Here is a 26,867-nt window from a genome sequence, read left to right as displayed (position 1 = left end):
GGATCTCCGTGGGGCCTATAATTTAATTCGGATATGAAAAGGGGACGAATGGAAGACTGCATTTAATACTCGTTACGGTCATTTTGAATATCTGGTGATGCCTTTTGGACTCTGTAATGCTCCGGTGGTCTTCCAGGAGTTTCTCAATGACATTTTTCGTGATCTCCTATACTCCTGTGTAGTTGTCTACTTAAATGACATTCTCATCTACTCGCCTGATCTCCATACTCATCGTTCTCACCTCTGCCAAGTTTTACAGCGTCTCCGAGACAATAATCTCTATGCTAAACTTGAAAAGTGCGCTTTTGAGAAGACCAGTCTTCCATTCCTTGGATATATTGCCTCCAGTCGAGGTCTGCAAATGGATCCTAACAAGTTGTCCGCAGTACTGGATTGGCCTCGACCTTCTGGCTTGAAAGCGATTCAGTGCTTCCTCGGCTTTGCCAATTATTATCGACAATTTATTCTGCATTATTCCACCTTGGTTGCTCCCATCGTGTCTCTTACTAAGAAAGCGGCTAATCCAAAGGTCTGGACTCCAGAGACCGAAGAAGCCTTTAAACATTTAAAATCTGCCTTCGCTTCTGCTCCTGTGTTGTCGAGACCAGACTCTTCCAAGCCATTTATTTTGGAAGTGGACGCTTCTTCGGTCGGTGCAGGCGCTATTTTGACACAAGAATCTTCCAAGGGAAAAACGGTGACCTGCGGTTTCTTCTCTAAAACCTTCTCACCAGCAGAGAGAAACTATACAATAGGAGATCGTGAGCTTTTGGCTATTAAGTTGCCCTTGGAAGAATGGCACCATCTCTTGGAGGGCTCTGTACAGCCACTTACCATTTATACTGACCACAATAACTTGTTATATCTACAGACTGCTCATCACCTCAATCCTCGTCAGGCCCGTTGGTCCCCATTTTTCTCTAGATTTGATTTTTTTTTATAAATTTTCTGCCTGCAGAGAAGAATCGTCGGGCTGACGCGCTATCCAGATCCTCTGAGGTCCAAGAACCGCATCCTCAACATATTATACCTCCCGATCCTCTCATTACTGCAGCTCCAGCAACTCTTCAGCACCTGCCTCCTGGGAAGACCTACGTTACTCCCTGCCTAAGACTCTGAATCTTGAAATGGGGTCATTCCTCTCTTCTGGCCGGCCATGCCAGGTAAGTCCATGCAACTCATCTCCCGACTGTATTGGTGGCCAACTCTGAGAAAAGATGTCATTGACTTCGTCCGCTCTTGTTCGTTCTGTAGTCGGGACAAGACCCCTCCTTTCAAGCCTGCTGGTCTTCTACAACCTCTGTCAGTTCCTGAGCTCCCTGGACCAACATAGCAATGGCCTTTATCACCGACCTTCCATCTTCCAGTGGCAACACGGTCATCTGGGTTGTGGTTGACCGGTTTTCTAAAATGGCCCATTTTCCATTTTGTGCCCTTGCCAGGGTTGCCATCAGCACTGCAGCTAGCCAAGCTATTTTTCACTCACATCTTCCGTCTCCATGGACTACCTACTCATATTGTCTTCGATCTGGGGGTCCAGTTTGTCTCCAAGTTCTGGAGAGCCCTCTGTTCACGCCTCCAAGTTAAATTGGACTTCTCCTTGGCTTACCACCCTCATACAATGGTCAAGTCAAAAGGGTGAATCAAGTCCTGGGGGACTATGTTCGTCATTTTGTCTCCGCTCATCAAAAGTCCACTGGAACTTCCACCTTCTTTGTGGTCTTCGGCCTTCACCCTCGTCCACCTCTTCCCCTGTCTTCCTCTTCTTCTGGAGTACCTATGGCTGACGAACTGGTTCGAAATTTCACCTCCATCTGGCAGAAGACTCGCCATTCTCTTCTCTTCTTGCTACGGACCGTATGAAGTCTCAAGTGGACAGGAAAAGACGTCCTCCTCCCGAGTTCTCTCCTGGGGACAAGGTGTGGTTGTCCTCCAAGTACATCCGCTTTAAGGTACCCTCTTACAAACTATGTCCACGTTTTTTGGGTCCCTATAAAGTAAAAAAAAACTACTTAATCCTGTGGCTTATTCTCTCCATCTGCCCTCCTCTCTCCGGATCCCGAATTCCTTCCATGTCTCCCTCTTGAAGCCTGTCATCTACAATCGTTTCTCTCGAGAAGACATCACGCCCTCCTCCATCTCTGGTACCTCTGATGTTTTTGCTGTAAAAAAAATTCTTGCTTCCAAGTTAGTCAGAGGAAAACGCTACTTCCTTGTGGATTGGGAAGGATTCGGTCCTGAAGAGAGGTCTTGGGAGCCTCAGGACAATATTCTGGACCAAGATCTTCTTAAAAAGTTTCTAAGCCATAGGAAGAGGGGGAGACCAAAGGGGGGAGTACTGTCACGCGCTGCGCTCCGGCCCCGAACTCCGACCGTGAGCGCAGTGTTTCGGGGTCCCCCTCTGTCAGCGGGGCTGGGATTTGCATCGCGGGACACGCCCGCATGCGAATTCCAGCCCGTCACTTACCTCGCTCTGCTGCTTCTGGCACTAAGCTCCGCGGCGCTCGTCCCCGTCTCCTAGGGCACGCTTGGCGGAGCTCTGTTATTTAAAGGGCCAGTGCGCCCTTAGTTAGTATGTTCACCTGACAACACATTATAAGTTCCTGCACCTCCCACACCCCCCTGCCGGATCTTCAGTCCCTATTGCCTGAGAGAAAGCATATCCTATTGCCTGTTTGCCATACCTGTGTACCCAGACCTTCCCACTACGTTTTTGACTATGAACTTTTGCCGCCTGTCCTGACCTTCTGCTACTTTGACTACGCCTCTGTCTCATCCTCCTGTACTCCGTCTTGCCCGGTTATCTGTGTGGTCGAGCCGTATTGGGGGTAGCGACCTGGGTGTCGCCCGCCGCCAAGAATCCATCCGCTTTACGGCGGGCTCTGGTGAAGACCAGCGGCACCTTAGACTCCGCTCCCCGATACGGTCCGAGTCATCAGCCACACAGGTAGAGGATCCACTACCTGCTCCGAGACTTCCGCATCCAGGTGCGTGACAGTCAGCATCTTGAGCTACAAAACACCCGAAAATCCATTTTAACTCCACACTGTAAGTGCAACAAAACAAGAAAAACACCAGTGGGGTGAATATTTTTACAAGGAACTAAATAGTATATAGGAGTTAAATGATTGAGAAGGAAGCATTGGCATACTATCGTTGAGCTATACACAGGACAAGATGGAAAGTTCTAAAACATGTACCCACTGAGGAATTGGCAGAGCTCCCTGTGATTGTGCATTGATGCCCTTAGCAGTCTACAGCCACATCTTAGGACAGAGGTGCAGGGGTAGCTCTGCAGCCTCCAATACAGGTACTGCTGGAAATTAATCCCTTTAATACTGTAGACAACCTCTGCTGTAAACAAGGGTGAGAGTGACCTAAAGGAACTTACATTATTTCAATGACGTTGCCAACTCTATGCTGGTATGCCCGTTGATGCAGACTGAACCGTGTGTAGAACAAATCATACATATTCCAGACTTCCTAAATAATGGTGGACAAGAAGAATAAGAGTTTAACTTAACAGTTAGTAGTAATTATGATAAACATAAAAATACGTAGTTTCCCCCATCATTCTGCACTCAATCCCCCAGAATAAGAAAGCGAAAACTGAATTTTAGACATTTTTGCTAATTTATAAAAAAAATAATAATAATAATCTTGCATGGACATAAGTATTCAGACCCTTTACTATGACACACAATGTTTATCTCTGGCTCCTCCAACTTCTCTTATTCATCTCTGATATGTTTCCTCACCTTGATTGGAGTCTCCAGGTGGTAAATTCATCTGATTGGACAAGACACAGCCCTGTCTATATAATGTATCAGAGCAAACACCAAGCCATGAGGGGGAAAGAACTGCCAGTAGAGCTCAGACATAGTCCTGTCTATATAAGATCTCACAGCTGAAAATGTATATCAGAACAAACACCAAGCCATGAGGTGGAAGAACTGCCTGTAGAGCTCAGACACAGTCCTGTCTATATAAGGTCTCACAGCTGACAATGTACAGGGTTGGCCATTTATATGGATACACCTTAATAAAATGGGAATGGTTGGTGATATTAACTTCCTGTTTGTGGCACATTAGTATATGTTAGGAGGGAACCTTTTCAAGATGGGTGGTGATGTTGGCGGCCATTTTAAAGTTGGCCATTTTGAATCCAACTTTAGTTTTTTCAATAGGAAGAGGGTCATGTGACACATCAAACTTATTGGGAATTTCACAAGAAAAACAATGACGTGCTTGGTTTTAACGTAACTTTATTCTTTCATGAGTTATTTACAAGTTTCTGACCACTTATAAAATGTGGTCAATGTGCTGCCCATTGTTTTGGATTGTCAATGCATCCCTCTTCTCCCACTCTTCACACACTGAATGGTGAAGTTAACAAACAAAACCACCGCTATTGCTCTGACACTAACCCACATTGGATAGAGCCCTCCAAGACTGTTGGAACACAAACATTTATGGTATGGTGTAGCATATGGGGTACAAAGATAGTGGGGCCATTCTTCATCAATGGAAACCTCAAGGCCACTGGATATGTGAAATTGCTCCATGATGATGTGTTTCCCTCTTTATGCGCTGAAGCTGCATGTTCCCTGAGTTTTTCCAGCAAGATGGTGACCACCACATTATGGGTGTCAGGTCCGAGCATTCCTAGATGAACAGTTTCCTGGAAAGGGGATTGGTTGTCGTGGGCCAGTTGAATGGCCCCCAAGGTCTCCCAATCTGTTCCCCATAGACTTTTATCTTTGGGGTCATCTGAAGGCAATTGTCTATGCTGTGAAGATACGAGATGTGCAGCACCTGAAACTACGGATACTGGAAGCCTGTGCTAGCATTTCTCCTGCGGTGTATATAGTAGTATATAGCAGTGTATACAGATACTGGAAGCCTGTGCTAGCATTTCTCCTGCGGTGTATATAGTAGTATATAGCAATGTATACAGATACTGCAAGCCTGTGCTAGCATTTCTCCTGCGGTGTATATAGTAGTATATAGCAGTGTATACTGGAAGCCTGTGCTAGCATTTCTCCTGCGGTGTATATAGTAGTATATAGCAGTGTATACGGATCCTGGAAGCCTGTGCTAGCATTTCTTCGGCGGTGTACATAGTAGTATATAGCAGTGTATAAGGATACTGGAAGCCTGTGCTAGCATTTCTCCTGCGGTGTATATAGTAGTATATAGCAATGTATACGGATACTGGAAGCCTGTACTAGCATTTCTCCTGCGGTGCATATAGTAGTATATAGCAGTGTATACAGATACTGGAAGCCTGTGCTAGCATATCTCCTGCGGTGTATATAGTAGTATATAGCAGTGTATACAAAGACTGGAAGCCTTTGCTAGCATTTCTCCTGCGGTGTATATAGTAGTATATAGCAGTGTATACAGATACTGGAAGCCTGTGCTAGCATTTCTCCTGCGGTGTATATAGTAGTATATAGCAGTGTATACAGATACTGGAAGCCTGTGCTAGCATTTCTCCTGCGGTGTATATAGTAGTATATAGCAGTATATAGAGAAGAGGGTTGCATTGACAATCCAACACAATGGGCAGCACATTGGACACATTTTATAAGTGGTCAGAAACTTGTAAATAACTCAGGAAAGAGTAAAGTTACATTAAAACCAAGCACATCATTGTTTTTCTTGTGAAATTCCCAATAAGTTTGATGTGTCACATGACCCTCTTCCTATTGAAAAAACAAAAGTTGGATTCAAAATGACCGACTTAAAAATGGCCACCATGGTCACCACCCATGTTGAAAAGTTTCCCCCCTTACATATACTAATGTGCCACAAACAGGAAGTTAATATCACCAACCGTTCCCATTTTATTAAGGTGTATCCATATAAATGGCCTACCCTGTATATCAGAGCAAACACCACGCCATGAGGTGGAAAGAACTGCCTATAAAGCTCAGACACAGGCCGGTCTATATAAGGTCTCACAGCTGACAATGTATATCAGAGCAAACACCAAGCCATGAGGGAAAAGAACAGCCTGTATAGCTCAGACAAGGCCCTGTCTATATAAGATCTCACAGCTGACAATGTATATCAGAGCACCAAGCCATGAGGTGAAAAGAACTGCCTGTAGAGCTCAGACACAGCCCTGTCTATAAGGTCTCACAGCTGACAATGTATATCAGAGCAAACACAAGGCATGAGTAAGAAAGAACTGCCTGTAGAGCTCAGAGATAGGATTGGGTGGAATCACAGATCTGGAGAAGGGGACATAAACCTTTCTGCTGCACTGAAAGTTCCCAAGAGCTCAGTGGCCTCCATTGTTCTTATAGAGGTGCTGCCGCCCCACCAGATTAACGTATCGGGGGGGGGGGGAGGTCTTGGTAAGAGAGGAGACTGAGAACCCAATGGGCACTGAGCTCTAAAGATCCAGTGTGCAGATGGGGTAAACTTCCAGAAGGTCCAGAACCATCACTGCAGCCTCCACAATCTGGGCTTTATGGCAGAAAGAAGCCTCTCCTAAGGAGGCAGGGATGCGCAGTTTGCTGCCTCCATTGAGCAGGGCGGAAATGTACATATTAGCAACGGAGCCTTATACTGCCTATATCTCTGAATCGGGACCACAGATCAGACTAAGTAATCCAGCATTTTAATGAGGTTCACCTGCACTATAAAACTGTGTATTACGTGGGAAGCCTATCAGGCTGAATTTGTGGGAGGGGCTTTGGCTATTTAACATCCATCGGCCCCTCCCTCTGGGCGTATGCTGGGTTGGCGAAATTGCGGGGGTTCTTTCGTTGCGTACGCTGGGTCAGGTGTGTGGTGGTGCAGGTAAGTGCCGGGTGACCGGCAGGTTTCTTTTACTGGGGCCCTGGTCTGTTGCTATTGCTCCCCTCGTTTGGCGGGCAGGCTCCGGCACCCAGCTTGTTATGCAGGCGGCGGTCCGTCGGTGCAGCGCGTGCCCGGGCTGGCCGCAGCGAACACGGCCTCTGGATCCAGCGGCAGCTGGCGGCATGGCAGGCGCGGGGAGATGCGACTCACGTGGGTCTCCCTGTGCCGGCGTCTCACGTGTAACACGGCGCTCTGAACGGGCGGAGTCACAGCATGACAGTGAGCCGGCGGTATAGCTCCACGGATGGCCAGCAGGTGGCGCGGAAAAAAAAAAAATGTGTGTGAGGAAATGTGTTAGGCTTACAGAGTGTATTGGTACCATGCAGTAATAAGGGGCTGGCTCATGGTGCACCAGTGTCAGGCCACAGTTCCTGACACATGCACTGTCGCAGACAAGGGGCAGCTTGTAAAGTTTATAATACGATAATCCATATTACTGTGGCTTCGGTTTAGGGGGGGGGGGGTGGTCATGCATATCGGGGTACCGGGTCAGAGGCTTGGGGTAGTCAAGTAATTAGTGGGGTTGGGGTAGTTTCAGGCATAGGGGGGGGGGGGCTAGGGGGTGCCAGCATGTATGGGTCAGAGGTGGTAGGTGGCGCGTAAACCATATGGTTAGTACACTGTTAGTTTCTCTTGCAGATTAGGTGGGCTGTATCCAGTTAGGTGGTCGTTACGTTTCTGGTCATTGCAAACTTGGCTACGGTCAGTACCAACCGTACGGCGGTTGTTCATGTTATTTATTCACGTTTCACGGTGGTCATCACTTTCGCTAGCAGACGCTAGTTCACGTCATTTCAGTCAAATGCTTAATACTCCTGTTACATTAGTTAATGTTACGCACTGCTGCTGTTACACATAGGCCCTGAATCACTGTATATCTGACTCGACATGTCAGATAGGGTTCAAGGCGTCATTGCTACTGTCACGCATACAGAGCATTTCGTTTACACGGGTAGTGGTCACTGCGATCTTGACTCTTCTTCAAGGGTGACCACTTGCCTGCGGTGGTTGCTGACACGTCTTCAGAGCCATCGCTAGTTAGTTAGAAACAGTGCACACTGTAATCTTGACTCGCAGTCAGGAGGTGTTCACGGTTTAATTATTCATGACTATACGCGTCATGCACACGTTCTCGGTCAGACACACGGTCAGGCCTCGTTTCAAACTATTCAGGTGGTACTCTGGGTCGCACTGGCACTACGGTCAGCACTCTTGGGTTCGGCCACATTGCACGGGCAGTCTGCAGCTGTAAGCTAACATTAAGTATGTATTCGGTTGGTTGCAGGGTTACAGTCGATTTGCTGTTCGTTTCAGGCGTCTTACTGTTGTGTTACAGTGGTGGTAAGGTCAGTCAGTACTCAGCAAGGGGGGGTAAACGTTTCTCATATCTGGTGACTCACGATTACCGTTTTTTTCCCCGACACCCGTTACGGCCCGGACAGGTCATGTCTCACGTGTCAGACATAGAGGACCCGATGTCCATCCCTGATACACCAGCTAGAAGCTCCGTGCGAGGGACGCCCTCCTCTGCAGCTTACAGGGCTTGGACGATCCCCAAGTTGATGGAGGAGTTGCGCAAGAGGGCAATTCCATTTCCAGCAACCGCCCGAAAAGCAGAGTTGTACAAACTCCTCATGGCGGATCAGGGGGCTGGCGACAGTCAGGAGGGGACCTCGGGCCAGTCCACCCTCTCTGAACTGCATGCAATGATGACTTCCATGTTGGGCAGGCTGGATTCTCTGGAGAGAAGGGGCATTCAGGGGACCCCAGCTCCAGCAGCATTGCAGGCGCCAACGCCTACACAGATGTCTGCCCCTGTTCCGGTAGGCAACCCAGGTAGGCGCTCTGGGCCACCAAGGGTGTCACCAGTCCATTTTGTCCCAGCGGCCCTGAGAAAGGACATACTGGAAGGGAAGGACATCAATTTGGCGGCCCTGTTGCTATCTGCCTTCGACATTGAGGACACTAGAACGGTAGCGTGCGCTGACTTATCTGTTGTCCTTAAGAGTAAGGACACCAGGCTGAAACGGAAGCTAAATATCCACGAGTTTGTGATTGCCTTCAGCAAATACAGGGAGGTGATATGCTCAGCCAGGCCGGAGTGCAGAGAGGAGCTCGACCTGTATTTGCTGAGGGTTACTGAATACGCATACAAATACGGTGGTACCCATTTCTACGATTATCATAGAAGTTTCTCAGCCATGGCAGCGGCGGCCTTCAGCCAAGATGGGTACCTCACGGACTGGAGCATCGAAGATTCACAGATGTTCTGCAGCCACTTCGCAAATCTCAAATTCCCCGCATGTGCCGCCTGTCAATCAATCACGCATACTACGGCGTGGTGTGTAGGTCTGGCTCAACAGGGCGAGCAGGGCGCCACCAGACCGTCCACTTCCACGGACAGTTTCAGCAGGTCCGCACCTTCCGTGGATAAGTTGGGCCATCCAGTACACTATCTCAGAGGCTCACAAATTTGTAACAGCTATAAAAATGTCTTTGTGCAACTTCAGCAATTGCAGGTTATTACATGTCTGCTTCTACTGCTTCAGGGCACATCCGGGCTCTGCGTGTAGGCAGAAAGGGCCAGCATGACTAGGCGGGGTACGTACCCCAGTCCTGGCCGCTCTGCTCGCGGATCACCCGGACCCAGATTGAGTCCAATGGTTGATCAATAGTTTTGATAGAGGCTTCCACGCCGGCATGGTCACACTGCCGCAGGCCACGTTTGAATGCGACAATCTGCTGTCTGCCGTAAACGATCCCGCTGTTGTCACTGAATTAATAAATGCTGAGCTAATGAAAGGTTATATGATTGGCCCCTTGTTAGTTTCTCCATTCAGGTCTTGGAGGGTCAGTCCGGTAGGGGTGGTAACAGGCAAGTTCAATGGGAAAAAGAGACTGATATTTGACTTGTCGGCTCCTCATGGGTCACTTGTCCCCAGTATCAACTCTCTCATTCCATCCGAGGAGTTTAGCATGCATTATTCTTCCATAGACCAGGCTATTCAGGTCATCTTGGCGCTCGGCCCAGGGACTTGGATGGCGAAGGCGGATATCACTGATGCCTTCAAGTTGCTGCCATTGCACAGGGACCAGTGGCAATGGTTTGGGCTCAAATGGCAGGGGGCATATTATTTTGCTTCCAAGTTGACTTTCGGATGCAAGAGCAGCCCGTGGCTGTTTGACCAACTGGCCCAGGCATTGCACTGGCTGCTGGTTAATGTCTCTGGATGCAGCCAGGTCATCCATTATTTGGATGACATTCTTCTGCTCAGTCGCCCGAGGGAAGAGCCGGACCAGTTGGTCAGATTGCTGAAGCTGTTCACTGATATTGGGGTGCCAGTGTCTCCCAAGAAAACGGTCGGTCCAACTAAGTGTCTCACCTTTCTGGGAGTAATCCTAGATTCAGTCGCAATGCAAGTCAGCTTGCCCACTGACAAACTCAACCGTATCAGAGACACTATCCACAAGTACACGGTCTCCCAGGTCACGACCAAGGGCGAGTTGCAGAGCTTGCTGGGAATGCTGGCATTTGCTATGCGAGCAATTCCGCAGGGCAGAGCGTTCGTATCCAGAATATTGTCTTTGCTGCATGGTGTCCCTCATCAACACAGTAGGGTTTGGTTAGATTGCCAAGCCCTGGCTGACCTGAACATGTGGGATAGGTTCATGGCACAATGGAATGGGACGGCTATGTTTGTCCCGCCAGCCTCCGAGTTGTCCCCCAAGATCTGCACCGATGCGTCATCTTCCACCGGTTATGGTGCAGTGTGGGGCGGCAGGTGGATGGCGGGCCAATGGTCCAAGCAGGTATTGGCTCTGGCAGGCTTCAGCAGCACTTCGGCACTTTTTGAGGTTTTCCCCATTGTAGCAGCTGCAGTGACATGGGGCGACAAGTGGTCAGGGCAGACGGTGGAGTTTCAGTGTGACAATCAGGCGACAGTTGCCATAGTCAACAAGGGCAGTTCCAGGCATGCTACTGTCATGTCATTCATGAGCAGGCTAGTCTGGGTGTCCTTACAACACAACTTCAATTTTGTAGCCAGACTCATACCGGGGGTAGACAACACGGCCGCAGATGCTCTGTCCAGGGCTAATTTCCATCTCTTTTCACAGGTGGCTCCGCAAGCAGACGCAGTAGGAACACAACCCCCTTGCCTGGCACAATTAATCTTGGACTGAATTATTACACACAGGTGGCCCGGAAGTTAATGTCGGACGCCTTAGCCCCCAATACCAGAAAGGCCTATCATGCAGCACACGACACCTTTAGGTCATATCTGTCGCAACATAGCATCCCCTTTTCTTACGACACCACTATCATTCTATCTTTCATCGGTTTCTGCCACTCTTCTCTGCACCTGTCTCACAGCACTATTAAATCTTACCTTTCGGGCATTCAGCATTTCATTTTTTTATCCCACCCAGACAGGCTATCTATCCTATCATCTCAGGCTGTCAAGGCTGCGCTCAGAGGGGTGATGGCTCGTAGCGCCACAGCGCCACCTCTCAGGAAACTGATCAGCGGCGAGCTGTTCCGAGCCATGTCTGACGCATTAGCCAATAACCCGTTTGGCTTCGAGCGCAGTCTGATAATCAAATCTGCCATTTATCTAGCCTTCTATGGCTTCCTCCGGCCGGGTGAATTTTCATGTGTCAGGCGGGGAGCGACACATCCACAGAAGGCTCATTTAAGGTGGCAGGGTTCTTGGTTCGAAGTTTCACTGTCTGTCACAAAAACTTGCAGGTGGGGGGCGGTGGTTAAGTATTTTCCTTCAGGCAACAACTGGTGCCCGGTGGCAGTGTTGGCACAACTGGTTGAGTTCCTCCATGATAAGCCTCCGGAGTCGCCACTGTTGCCTTTCGGTGGGGGTGCTCTTACCACTTCTCTTTTCACATCGCATGTCCGCACGCTGCTTGGCAATTTAGGACACAACCCCAGAGAGTTCTCAGGTCACTCATTCCGCATAGGAGCAGCATCGGCGGCCTCCAGGCACAAGGTGCCTGTACATGTCATCCAGAAGTTGGGGAGGTGGCGTTCTGATGCATATACCACTTATGTCCCAGATCCCTCAAGGGAAATGGCAGAGGCATTTCAATTTTTGGCATTATAAATAAATGATACTTAATTACCCTAACTGGTGGTGTATTTTTGCCCTCTATAGGCGGACCCTCGACGCGGTTTTCAGGCACACCTCAACCGCTGTTCTATGTTATAAGTAGAGTTTTGTGTTAGGTCTTGGTAAATCTAGTTTCTTGCAGGTGGCCTTGGCAGGAGATAACAGGTAAGCCCATGCACGGTTCAAAGTCCTGACCACAAGTGGGAAGCCTATCAGGCTGAATTTGTGGGAGGGGCTTTGGCTATTTAACATCCATCGGCCCCTCCCTCTGGGCGTATGCTGGGTTGGCGAAAGCCACCCTCCTCACCCTTTTCTTCATCACCATACATAAGGGAATGCCCTCTATAGGCGGACCCTCGACGCGGTTTTCAGGCACACCTCAACCGCTGTTCTATGTTATAAGTAGAGTTTTGTGTTAGGTCTTGGTAAATCTAGTTTCTTGCAGGTGGCCTTGGCAGGAGATAACAGGTAAGCCCATGCACGGTTCAAAGTCCTGACCACAAGTGTACTTATATCTAACTTATGACCAGCAAGACATGTGGTATCAGAAATGAACACTGTAAGGTAGCATGGATCTCTCAAAAGAGGCCTTACATAGAGCTAATTATATTATCCACTGCCACAGAATAAGCGTATCCGAACTTATACTAGCCCACCGAACAATATACATGCTGCGACTTTTTGATTTTTGCTTATTCCAAGTAGTAATTTTTTTTTTTACTTTGCAGTGGTCATGTATTTATCAAATGCGATAGTCGCTATTTATAAAGAAAAAAAGTTGCCTCTCCATTTAAAAGTCGCATATGTATTCCAGGTCCAACCTGGCTTACAGAAAGTGCACACGTCTGCAGAAAAGGACATTAACACCTTCTATAACAACTGCTCTTGTTCTTCATTATGAAACAAAGCTACTACATTAATGTTAATTATAGAAAAAAATTATTATATAACTAGTAACAATTTTAAGGTTGAGAATGCACACTGCACACTGTGTTAATTTTAGGACACGTACATGCTGGAGCACCCACTAAATTTTTAAATGAATGTTCTGGTAAAATAGAATAAGGCACAAAATAATTGTATAAGAATTTTTACAGACTACGTAAATAACCCATACGTGGCACTAAAATGTTTCCTTAAAAAAAAAAGAAACCTCCATAGTAATACAGCTTCATGTACCTTACTTACTCTACATATACCTATGGGGAAGGGGAGGGGGGGGGGGGGTTACTCTACATATACCTATGGGGAAGGGGAAGGGGGAGGTTATTCTACATATACCAATGGGGAAGGGGGGGGGGGGGTTACTCTACATATACCTATAGGGGAGGGGGGGGCTACTCTACATATACCTATGGGGAAGGGGAGGGGGGGGTTACTCTACATATACCTATAGGGGAGGGGGGTTACTCTACATATACCAATGGGGAAGGGGAGGGGGGGTTACTCTACATATACCAATGGGGAAGGGGAGGGGGGGGGTTACTCTACATATACCAATGGGGAAGGGGAGGGGGGGTTACTCTACATATACCAATGGGGAAGGGGAGGGGGGGGGTTACTCTACATATACCTATAGGGGAGGGGGGGTTACTCTAAATATACCAATGGGGAAGGGGAGGGGGGGGGTTACTCTACATATACCTATAGGGGAGGGGGGGGGTTACTCTACATATACCTATGGGGAAGGGGAGGAGGGGTTACTCTACATATACCTATGGGGAAGGGGAGGGGGGGTTACTCTACATATACCTATGGGGAAGAGGGGGAGGGGTGTAGCTGCATATACCTATGGGAAAGGGGGGGTGTAACTGCATATCCCTATGGGAAAGGGGGGGGGGGTGTAACTGCATATACCTATGGGAAAGGGGGGGGGTGTAACTGCTTATACCTATGGGAAAGGGGGGGTGTAACTGCATATACCTATGGGAAAGGGGGGGGGTGTAACTGCATATACCTATGGGAAAGGGAGGTGTAACTGCATATGCCTATGGGAAAGGGGGGGTGTAACTGCATATGCCTATGGGAAAGGGGGGGTGTAACTGCATATGCCTATGGGAAAGGGGAGGTGTAACTGCATATGCCTATGGGAAAGGGGAGGTGTAACTGCATATACCTATGGGAAAGAGGGGGGGATGTAACAGCATACTCCTATGGGAATGAGGGGGGGGGTGTAGCTGCATATACCTATGGGAAAGAGGGGGGGTGTACCTGCTTATACCTATGGGAAAGAGGGGGGGGGGGGAAGGTAACTCTGCCTATACCAATGGGGAAGAGGTGGGTAACTCTGCCTATACCAATGGGGAAGAGGAGGGTAACTCAGCCTATACCAATTGGGAAGAGGGGGGGGAATCTGCCTATACCTATGGGAAAAAAGGGGTTTAACTCTGCCTATACCTATGGGAAATGGGGGGAGTTTTGTTTTTTTTTTTTACTCTGCCTATACCTACGGGGAAAGGGGGGGACAGACTCTGCTGCCTATACCTAAGGAGAAAGGGGGGTTAACTCTGTTCCTATACCTATTGGGAAGGGGGTTTAACTCTGCTGCCTATACCTACAGGGAAGGGGGGCTACCTAACTTTATACCTGGATGCCTAACTATTTACCTACATACCCAGCTACCTAACTATGTACATACCTGGCCTTCATACATGGCTGCCTAACTACCTAGCTGGCCCCCTACCTACCTAACTTGTCACCTACCTACATATCTGGCTTCCTGATCTACCTACCTAGTTACCTATTTACCTGGCTACCTACCTACCTGCCCATTTACTGTGCAGGACACCAAGGAGGGCATTATTACAGTTTGTGGGCCTATAGATGGAAAGATTGTGTAGAGGAGGGCACTGAATATATGAAGAGTCTGACATGTTTTTCCTGCAGATGTTAAGAGATCCACACGGCGGTCTTATCCGGACGGAGAAGAAAAGGAAAGAGGACGCCGCTGATCAGAAAATATGTAATTGTGAGTCCCAAAATGTAACTGCAATCACTTATATGGTATACAGATCCTGTGTACAGCTGATATCTACCGCAATATGGTCCTGTATATAATCACTTATACAGATCCTTTATAGTACACTGGTCTGTATATAGTGGTTTTATTCAGTACAGTATGGCGGTATTATCCAGTTATTGTGTGGTGGTATATATTTACTCCTTGTATACCAGTATTATTGGTCATGGAAATTTACCTACGTTAAAATGTTTCTTATATATATAAATTTTAGTTTATTGTGTGTGGGATTTGGGTGGAATAGGAGCATGGCAGAAGATTGACGAGCTGCAGAGCCTAGTAGGGGCCCTGGCTTTTTTTGGTCCGGGGGCCCCGAGTGTTGTCAGTCCATTCCTGGGAGGGGGTGTAATTAAGGAGGGGGGAGGAGGGGGTAAATAAAGGGGGGGAGGGGGTTGTAATTAAGGGGGGGGTGCGGGTGGGGAGGGTGGCAAACAAAGGGTCCTCCCCGGGTGCCAAATTCTCTAGGTACGCCCCTGCGTACCGAGCCGTTTTTTGGGAGGGGCTTCATTATTGTTGTCTTGTAGCAACACAAGACTCCGCTAACGAACATCATAAAATGCGTCACTTCGCCACCAACATCACAAAATTAAACAATAAAGCCTCCAGAGTATGGATATTCATGGTGCGGCATAGTATGTTTTTAATATTTTCTAATTTCTGAGGAGGGTGGATGGGTTGTTGTGGAATAGTTGGAGTGCAGCTATTTAGTGCCAGGCCGGCCAGTCAGGGTGTCACCCGATGCGGTACGCCCCCCTCCCAGTCACTCTCCAGCAACGCTACTGGGACTAAAGGACAGATAAAGAACTTCGGCTATTAACATAAGGGAAAACTTTTCTGCTTTAAAACATGCTTTTATATGCTTCCCGGGTTTTGCTTACATGCGATTTATTTATCAAGTAAGCATGTAAGCAAAAGTAAGTTAAAAAAATTGTTATTTAAAAGCCATAAGTTTGAAAAGAATGATAAATCCCCTATGAGATTACAACTGGTCAAAAGGAGAAAGGTGCATTATATACACTGCAATGATAATGTAATGTAATGTAGGGGACAGTAAACCTCAGGTTGGGAGGAAGGCAAATCTAGACGATGACCATGTATATGACAGTTTAGTACAGGATACTATTGATCCTGTGTTATATACTATTATCCATTCACATTCATAGGACTGCTGAAGTAAGGAAACTAATTCAAGGAAGGGGGAACAGAAAAAGTACAGCAGAAAAAGAATAGTGGCAAAATCGGCACCGGCAATGCAAACTGAAATGTCCGAATGGAAGGAGAGGAGGTTAATGACCCAGCATTTGTGTATCAATGGGGCTGCACGTATATAAGTACAAATGACTATAGTAACAAGAAGATGCAGGAAAAACGGAGCACTCACACTGCTGTAGATGGTTTTCAAGCTGTATTCACGGAGGGCTCGGCATGAGGACCCTCTGCAGGAAGGCTAGATGGAATAGGGGGGAAGTTCAGACGGCGGCCACGGTCCCGTCTGAGCTTCCCCCCTTTTGCATCTAGCCTTCCTGCAGAGGGTCCTCATGCCGAACCCTCCGTGAATACAGCTTGAAGACCATCTACAGCAGTGTGAGTGCTCCGTTTTTCTGCATCTTCTTGTTACTATAGTAATTCAAGGAAGGAGTCAGAGGGGACTTTCACTTTCTAGTGATTTTTATATATTTTTTTTACATAGACTTACCTTGTCTCTGACACATATTTGCCACTCTTCAGCAGTACCATCAGCAGCAGTATTACAGACTCTGGTAAATGCAAGAAATCGTTTATGATCAAAGTTGTTTTGCATACCCAGATGAAGACAATCTCTATGGAAAGAGAAAAAAGTGGACATTCAGTTAGATCACTATAACTTAAGACCCAACATACCTTATCTGCTGCTGTGAAAGATAACGCTTACACGTACAGGATCTGCTGCATATTTTTGCAGCATATTTTGTGCATCTGATTTTGCTACCCAGTGACTTCAATAGGCAGCAAAATCAGCTGGCGAAAATATGCAGCAGATCCTGTAGTGTGAATGTACCCTTATGTGCATATTTTCTACTGCAGATTTGTTTTAGCTGATTTTGCTGCCCATTGAAGTCAATGGGCAGCAAAATCTACAGCAGCAAACATATGCACGCGTGAATGGATCCTAATGGTACGTTCAGACGGGCTGATCCACAGTGTATTTTAGTCTGCGGATCTGCTGCCAAAGGACCCCTACAGGGTGCCTCAGATGTGCTTGCTCGGAGCGGCAATACACCACTACGAGCAGACACACTGCTGCAATGTGCGAGTCGCCACGCATGCGCGGTGTACTCGCACACATCGTGGCCGCTCCCCCTGCTCTCTGAGCTAGGTCAAGAGATGTGTGAGTATACAGCACATGCACGCGGCGACTTGAACATCGCAGTGTCTCTGCTCGTAGCTGCATATTGCCGCTCCGAGCAGGCACATGTAAAGTCACCATACAGCGGTCCTTCAGCAGCGGATCTGCAGTGTAAAATATGCTGTGGATCCACTCGTGTGAATGTACCCTTAAGGTGTATTCACATGTACTGTATACTGCACAGTTTTGATGCGCAGGATTTGAAGCTGTAGATTTGCAGCTGTGTTCAGTCATTTAGTTTACATTGAAATCTGCAGCTTTAAGAGAATTTGACAGCTAGTGCACCCAAGTATACTGGGATATAGTGCGGGTGAACAGCTGTAAAATAAGGGGTCACTTACTTTTCTGCCTGCCTTCTGTGCAGAGTTAGGCATGTGAACAGTTTATTCTAATGCACGCCAGCGCCAGTGACGTCTCTAGCATTCAAATTTGGGGGGGGGGCACACTGGGGGCTGGGACAAAAGTAGGAGGGACAATTATAACAACACTACATTAATACAAGTACTGTCAAATTTTTGAAGGTTTTGTTTTCACACTGCACACTTTACAGTAAAAATGACACATTTTCTTTATTCTGTGGGTCAATACAATTAAAATGATCCCCATGTTACATACTTTTCTATTAATGTACTACTAAAAACTCAGAGGCCGGCATTTATCATTGTAGGTGTAAGGGAAGCATTTATCATTGTAGGTGTAAGTGAAGTATTTATCATTGTAGGTGTAAGTGAAGCATTTATCATTGTAGGTGTAAGTGAAGTATTTATCATTGTAGGTGTAAGTGAAGCATTTATCATTGTAGGTGTAAGTGAAGCATTTATCATTGTAGGTGTAAGTGAAGTATTTATCATTGTAGGTGTAAGTGAAGCATTTATCATTGTAGGTGTAAGTGAAGCATTTATCACTGTAGGTGTAAGTGAAGCATTTATCACTGTAGGTGTAAGTGAAGCATTTATCATTGTAGGTGTAAGTGAAGTATTTATCATTGTAGGTGTAAGTGAAGCATTTATCATTGTAGATGTAAGTGAAGTATTTATTGTAGGTGTAAGTGAAGCATTTATCATTGTAGGTGTAAGTGAAGCATTTATCATTGTAGGTGTAAGTGAAGCATTTATCATTGTAGGGGTAAGTGAAGTATTTATCATTGTAGGTGTAAGTGAAGCATTTATCATTGTAGGTGTAAGTGAAGCATTTATCACTGTAGGTGTAAGGGAAGCATTTATCATTGTAGGTGTAAGTGAAGCATTTATCATTGTAGGTGTAAGTGAAGCATTTATCATTGTAGGTGTAAGGGAAGCATTTATCATTGTAGGTGTAAGGGAAGCATTTATTGTTGTAGGTGTAAGTAAAGCATTTTTCTACACCTTTTTTTGTGTGCTGTAATGTGTAGGAGCACCAATTTTATTAAATGCTCACAGAGCATTTGGGAAATTTTGTGCAGGTCACATTTTCTGAAATTTCTCTCTTCACATGCCCCCAAAAGCTAAGCTAAGTCTGGGCTGATGTAGTTTTAGAGACTTTTCAGTGGCTTATGCCTTTTCACAAAAAACCCTTCCATATCATGTGTATTGCCCAAATTAGTGGAGTGCAACTCAAAATCAGCAGAAATGTGTAAACCAAAAGGTGCAAGAAAGGCACAAATAAACCCTGCTGAGACAATGATGAATGATGGCCAATGTGTTTAACATTGACCTATTCTGAACCCTATAACTTTCTTTCTCATTTTTTCATATACAGGGCTGTATGAGGGTTTTTCGAGTTGTGTTCTGTAGTTTTTTTTTGTAACACTTTTGGATATATGTGAATTTTTAATCACTTTTTATTATTCTTTTTTTTAATGTGACGTGACCAAAAAGCAGAGATTTTGTGGGTTCTTCAGGTGAGTGGATGGCGGTAGGGCCCTTAACTGCCTCCTCCTCCTCCTCGTTGTCTGATCGGTGCTCTGATGTCCCTGCCAGCCATGGCAGGCTAGAGCAGCAAAGCACCGATAACACCGACCAATGCTGAGAGAAAGCTGAACATGGAACAGTGTATGCCATCGCAATGGTACCAATAAAAACTTCAGACCACAGCGCCCGTATGTGGAAAAATAAAAAAGATGTAGGGGTCAGAAGATGACAATTTTTAGCATACTAATTTTGGTGCATGTAGTTTACATTTTTAAAGTAGTAAAATAAAAAATTTTTAAACAATATAAATTGGGTATCCTTGTAATCTTACTGACGTACAGAATAAAGATAAGGTGTCATTTTTACCGAAAAAAAATTACAAAATGGCATTTTTATTTAAAATTTTACCCCAAAAATAATTTTTCGTTGGTTTTGTCAAATTTTTTGTTATAAAATAAGTGATGTCATTACAAAGTGAAATTGGTGAAGCAAAAAACATGCCCTAATATGGGTCTGTAGGTGAAAAATTTTGGTTATGGTTATGGTTTTTAAAGGTGAGGAGGAAAAAATGTAAGTGCAAAAACCTAAATTGGCCTGCTTTATCCTATAAAGCAGTGATCTCCAAACTGTGGACCTCCCAGAGGCTGCAAAACTACAACTCCCAGCATGCCTGGACAGCCAAAGGATAGGGGATAAGATTTCTGATCGAGGGAGTCCCGCCGATGGAACCCCCGCGATCTCTGTGCAGCACCTAGCGTTCATTTAGAACGCTGGGTGTGGGTGGCGAAGTTGTGACTTGTGACATCAGGTTACGCCGCCTAATTTAAAGTCTATGGGAAGGGGGTGTGGTGACCATCACGCCCCCTCCCATAGACTTGCATTAAGGGGGTGTGGCATGATGGCACGAGGGGGGGGCGTGACGTCATGACCCCGCCGCCATCTCCAATTGTTTCGGAACAAAATGTTCCAAACCCTGGGGCAGCGGGTTTGGAACATTTTGTGGCTGTGATGTCACGAGCTCCGATGCTCTAAACAAACATCCGGTGCAGCAAGGAGATTGCGGGGTCCCCAGCGGCGGGACCCCGTGATCAGACATTTAGGGAATAAGATGTCTAGGGGCGGAGTACACCTTTAAATTTGTTCCACTGTACGTTTTCCATAGTTTCATAGTTTGTATATTTTTTCACTGTATTTGTAAAGATAACGATGTGTAGTTCTAGAGATGGGATGAAGGGCTATCCTCACAGAGATGCATCATATTTCCCCCATATAGATGCGCCAGAGGGAAAATGATGGTGAAGAATTTACTTTTCTACAGGAGAAGTTTTGGTATCTGATACTGAAGTGGTAGAGATAAGTTACCTGGCAAAGTAATCCATTTTATCCACATCAATGCCGCTTTCTTTGTTGGACACAATCTGATAAAGAAATCTTTTCTTTTCACCACGTCCTTTATAAGGCCACTGTAAGATAAAGAGAACAGCTCATTACAAATAGCCAATTAACCCCTTAATGACCACGAACGTATATTTCTGTCCGTGGCCAGCTCCCGTTATGTGAAGCGTGCTCAGGAGCTGGGCGCGCTTCATACCCGGTAGGTCCCAGTCACTATCAGAAATAGGACCTGCGGTTGATAACAGACATTGCCTATTAGGCTGATGTCCGGTATTAACCCTTTAGACGCTGCGATCAAAGTTGATTGCGGCGTCTAAAGCGAGAGAAAACAATTGCCGGTTAACTCAGCGGTCTGTTCGTGACCAAACAGCTAAGAGAACAGCGGAAGGCCCCTTACCTTGCTCCTCGTGGTCCGATTGGTGATTTATTGCTCCAAGCCTGCCATGCTAGCTAGAGCAGCAGAGTGCCGATAACACTGATCAATGCTTTGCTATGGTATAGCATTGATCAGTATATGCAATCTAAGAATTGCATGTAATAGTCTCCTATGGGGACTAAAATAAAGCGTAAAAAAGTTTAAAAAATGTGATTTAACCCCTTTAGTAATAATAGTTTGTATCCCCCCCCCCTTTCCCCCCCTCTTTCTATTGTATTTTTCCCGATCAGTCCTGTCAGCAAGCATTTCAGACTCATGCTGGAGTCCTAAACACTCAGAGCTGCCGGCCTGCTTTGTTCACAGCCAAACAGGCTGTGAACAAAGCAGGCTGGCAGCTCTGAGTGTTCTCCTTTGTGAACAAAGCAGACTGGCAGCTCGTAGTGTTTAGGACTCCAGCATGAGTCTGAAATGCTTGCTGCCAGGACTGGTAGGGAGACCCCTAGTGGTCATTTCTTCAAAGTGGAAAATTAATTAGAAAGCATATTTTTTAATAAGATGCAATTGTAAAGTTATTCTGCATACATTAATCTATATAATATCAAAATTTTTTTGATGAGAGGTACCCTTTAAAAAAAATTATATATGTAAAATATAAAATAAACATATGTGGTATCGGCCGAACAATAAAAATATAAGGTTAATTAAACTGCACGGTCAATGGCGTACACGTAAAAAAAATTCCAAAGTCCCAAATTGCGTATTTTTGGTCACTTTGTATACCGTACAAAAATGTATAAAAAACTATCAAAAAGTTGCATCTAAACAATAATGGTAAACCCATGGTCTCGTACAAGTGTCCTCTCTCCCCCTATATTCCCCCCTGCTGTTTTCCCTCTATATAGAACCTCTGGCAAAGGTCATTCGAGAAGAAAAGGAGATAAAGGGTTTTGGTGTAAGGGGAGAGTTAGACAAGATTGATCTTTGCGCAGATGACATTTTGCTTTTTATTAAGGACCCAAAAGTAGGAGTTCCAAAAGTCATCTCAATAATTGAGAAGTTTGGTGAGGTATCAGGGCTACAAATTAATTGGTCTAAATCATTCTATCTACCATTGGATATAGGTGAGAAAATAGATGATCTCCCCTATACTACCATTTCCGAGGATGAAAGCTTCCGGTTTTTGGGGATTCAAATTTCAAATAACCCTAGAAATTTTGCTAAAGAAAATCTAAACCCACTACTGAAGAATAGGAAAAAGAAATTTGAGATATGGGCGAAACTGCCGTTAGCAATGGGATACAGAATGGGAATAGTCAAAATGAGCCCCGCTTGGATCCCCGCTACCTGGTTTATGTTATTTGAACACACAGTTAATACATTTACTTGGGGTAGAAAAAGAGTTAGGCTCAAATACAATGTTATGTGTTTGCAGGAGAATGAGGGTGGGTTGGGTCTACCTGATTTTAGGTTATATTACATGGCAAGAATAATTAGTATAATGAAAAGTAAGAATAGTTATGATATACAGGAGCACTGTTTAAAAAAATACAGTACACGAATTTGGGGACATTTTTTGGCACTTGAAGCGGGAAAAATTACACCAACACTGTGTAGAAATTTCACATATGCAGAAGCTTGGGTGAAGGCATGGAGTTGGCTTAGGAAAATGTTAAATATAAAGGTCATTTGAAATTTACACCATTTTGGCATAATAGAAATGTAACTGAGTTTGGGCAAGAAATATTTTGGGAAAAGAGGGTAGTAAATCTGATTCAACACATATATAATAACACAGAATTAAAAAGTTTTGAAGTAATACAGAAAGCATCAGAAATTAAAAGCAGCAGATGTCACAACTAGGAATAGAGATTGAGAATAGAGGAGGACGTGTTTATAGACTGGCTATATAGAGATGACAGAAATGAAAATATTAGGTTAAAAATATATAATATTCTTCCTCAAAAAAGAGGGGAAGGGGAAAAAGAAAAATACAGAGCAAATGGGAACGTGAGGGGATATGCCTGGAAAAAGGAAATTGGGACATAGCTATTAGAAATGTTAGACGACTCTCCATAAATACAAACTTTAAAATCATGCAATTTAAGTGTTTACATAATCTATACCTATCGCCTAAGACTATGAAGAGGATTGGGATACAAAGATAATGCAGAGTGCCCACGTTGTGGAATAGAAGAGGCGGACTTCATAGAATTCCAAAGTACGGAGATTGGAATACATTAGTTGACAGAATTAGAAAATATGAACTGATTAATGCCAAAAAAAACAAAGAAAGGGTTAGAGAAATTTCAAAGGATATGGAAACCTTGGAAAAGATAGAAAGGGGGTCATAACACTATATCTCGGATTGTGTGTGCTGTTTTGAGGGAGAGGGGTGGAGGGAATCTTAAAATAAAATTAGATGCATTTGTCAGAACCTATAGGGTTAAAAGGTTCTGACAGCTTTTTTGTTGTTTTTTGTTGCTGGGTTACGCCCGGCTGTCTGGACTGGTCAGCTGACCTTGATTGCAGCACCTGTGCTTGCTCCATATAAGCTGGCAGTCTACTCCAAGTCAGTGCTTGCTATAGAGCTCAATGTGTACTCTAGCTAGCTGTCTTCTGTATTTGTTATATCTGGCTTTTTGAACCTTTGGCTTCTCTCTGACTATTCTCTCTGGTATTAGCGATTTTGTACTGTGACATCTCCTGACTTCAGACGCGGATAGTTCACATTGGACCTATTGTGTGAATGTTTAGTCTTTCTTTGTTAGTCTGTCTGTAATCCTACCAACCCCGGACTTAAAGGGGTTATTCAGGAAAAAAAATGTTTTTATATATCAACTGGCTCCAGAAAGTTAAGCAGATTTGTAAATTACTTCTATTAAAAAATCTTAATCCTTTCAGTACTTATGAGCTTCTGAAGTTAAGGTTGTTCTTTTCTGTCTAAGTCCTCTCTGATGACACCTGTCTCAGGAAACGCCCAGTTTAGAAGCAAATCCCCATAGCAAACCTCTTCTAAACTTTTCCCGAGACACATGTCATCAGAGAGCACTTAGACAGAAAAGAACAACCTTAACTACAGAAGCTCATAAGTACTGAAAGGATTAAGATTTTTTAATAGAAATACTTTACAAATCTGTTTAACTTTCTGGAGCCAGTTGATATATATATATATATATAAAAGTTTTTTCCTGGATAACCCCTTTAAGTTTGTGTCATTGTAGTTTATTATTTTTACAAATACGCCCCTTACGTATATAGGAAGGGACTGTCTTCATGATTGTGGACCTGTTATTTAGGACAGGTACGCAAGTAGGCAGGGACAGGGGGAGTGGGCGAGAATAGTCCATTCCTGACAGCATTTTGATGGAAATCAGATATGTATTTTATGTAATTATGTTTGATAAAACAAAAGTTTATAAAAAAAAAAAAATTATGGTACCGATAAAAACTTGTTATAGGGGTCAGAAGATGACAATTTTAAACATACTAATTTTGGTGCATGTAGTTATACATTTTTTTAAGTAAAACCTACATAAATTGGGTATCCTTGTAACCGTATGGACCTACAGAATAAAGACATTGACCCAGATTTATTAAACTGGAGTGATTTTCCCATAGCAACCAATCACAGCTCAGCTTTCACTTTACCAGAGCTCGTTAGCTGAGCTGTGATTGGTTGCTATGGGTTCACAAATGTGGGGCATGGTGTAATTTTTTACCAAAAAGTGCACTGCGTAGACTCGGAAGCCCTGTAAGTTTTGTGATAAAATGACTGATGTCATTACAAAGTACAATTGGTGGCACAAAAAATAAGCCATCATATGGATCTGTAGGTACAACATTGAAAGTCGGACCCGCACCAATAACAAATTCAGACGTGTCTTTATGACCTTTCAGAAGTTGTTTAAATGTTTAGGTAACTGATCTTTATGGGTAAGTCCTGGTTCTTGTTCTCCTGCAGGCATGGTCGCCCTCCATTATAAGGACTTAGAAATATAGGAACAACTCAATAGAAGCAGAGGTTGCTGTAAGTAAGACGTTCTGACTTACCTTGGCATTTGCTTCGCCTTCAGGAACTCCAGTTATCATCTCCCTGATAAATGCTAAATCATTTTCAGGGTCCAAGTGATATTTTTTTATTATTTCATCCATTAATACGTCATCCTCTAATCCTTTATTGGATCTAATAAGATGATCAAGCATTTTTGCAGACATGTCCTCATGCTGAAAATACATTAGTGACAGAATTATAGGGGGGAATTATCAACAGATTTAGACTTTTTTTTTGCAGTGAAAAGACGCAAAAAAAAGTTGCATCCTCCTTCCTTGCAACTTTTCACTGCACTGCAGCTTCCTTAGAAATGACTGTAGACAAATCTGCGTTAAGATTCGCAGTGGTCTGGAATTTATCATTGGGACTTTTTGGGGAAAGTCGCAAGTAAAGTCCACATAAAACCACACCAAAAAGTCGCAAATCACCACCAGGTCTGACCTGGCTTACAAAAATGCCTGTGGAGAGCATTTTGCGCAGCTCCGCTCCCTGACCACCCACCTGCCCGCTAGGTTTTGCAGCTACAACTTCCAGCATGTCCTTACAGTAAGGGCATGCTAGGAGTTGTAGTCTTGCAACAGCTTTCGAGTGTTAGATGTGGGCAGGTGGCCAGGAAGCAGCTTGAATTTATACACCAGGGTGCCTCCAGCTGTTGCTAAACTACAACTCCCATTATGACAGTTTTAGTTTTGGAACAGGGTGTCTCCAGCTGTTGCTACACTACATCTCCCATGATGTGAGTTGTAGTTTATCAACAGCTGGAGGCACCCCAGGGGAGCGCACTATAAATGTACTAACCTGTTTTTCGTGTTTTCTTTCTTATCATTTCAGATTTGTGTATCTTGTGGAGTACTTCGGATTCAGCGGATTACGTTGATGACAAGCATTTTTGTTTGTTTAATATTAATAAAATGAGGGCTTGTGGGGGAGTGTTTTTTGGAATAAAAGTTTTATAAACATGTTGTGTTTTTTTTTATTTACTTTACAGGCTTAGTAGTGGAAGCTGTGTTATAGATGGAATCCATTACTAAGATGGGGCTTAGCATTAGCCCTAAAAACAGCTAGCGCTAACCCCCAATTATTACCCCAGTACCCACCGCCACAGGGGTGCCGGGAACAGCCCGTACCAACAAGCCTGGAGCGTCAAAAATGGCGGTAACAGGGGTCAATGATGTAGTCCACCAAATCCGAAGAAGTTCTCTGCATACACGGATCTGAAATGAGTAGAAAAAAACCACAAAAAATAGGTTAGTACATTTATGCCAGCTAGTTGTACCTCACTGACTTATAGTTTGGTCATTTTACCTTTCCTGTACAACTTGACTCTCAGGAGATTTGAAAAGCTGGGTAACAATCAGTAATAATTAAGACCGAATAAGGCCTGTAGAATAGTATAGCCACACTAGACCTGATATGATATGTGCAGATATCAATTATTATCAGTGCAGAGCCCCATGAATGATCACAGGATCGTTCACACAGCTATCGACTTACATCTTTGTCAGCCGCACTTTACCCAAAAGTGGTTCACTGAACCAGCACAATAAAGAACACAAATCCAAATATTGGATGTCTCTACATCTTTGCGGTAGGCGCCAGAATACCGGGATTTTTTCCCAACCTTCCACTTGATGTCCATGATCAGCTGAGGGACTCCGAGACTGATCCCCGGGAGGCAGCTCCGCCACTGTATACCTGCAAGCGCGTCATGGTGGTTGTGTCTGGCACACAACCCAGTAAGGTGAGCACATATCTAAT

At 44.8% G+C, this 26,867-nt stretch overlaps 1 protein-coding gene across 3 annotated transcripts in view; it reads right to left on the bottom strand.

Annotated features, from left to right (window-relative positions):
- The window catches only part of LOC130297100 (deoxynucleoside triphosphate triphosphohydrolase SAMHD1-like), a gene marked incomplete at its 3' end in the record, with an annotated part of 143,592 nt that overhangs the window by 48,294 nt on the left and 68,431 nt on the right, over positions 1 to 26,867 (bottom strand). For all 3 annotated transcript variants that reach the window (XM_056549353.1, XM_056549355.1, XM_056549354.1), the window contains 4 exon segments: positions 3,392 to 3,483; positions 16,709 to 16,832; positions 20,650 to 20,750; positions 25,109 to 25,282. In XM_056549353.1, coding sequence (XP_056405328.1) covers positions 3,392 to 3,483; positions 16,709 to 16,832; positions 20,650 to 20,750; positions 25,109 to 25,282 — 491 coding nt within the window.

Source organism: Hyla sarda, chromosome 12 (genome assembly GCF_029499605.1).
Source record: "Hyla sarda isolate aHylSar1 chromosome 12, aHylSar1.hap1, whole genome shotgun sequence".
Taxonomy (NCBI): Eukaryota; Metazoa; Chordata; class Amphibia; order Anura; family Hylidae; genus Hyla; species Hyla sarda.
The sequence above is the reverse complement of the archived record's forward strand: the minus strand, read 5'-3'. Positions and strand labels throughout refer to the sequence as shown.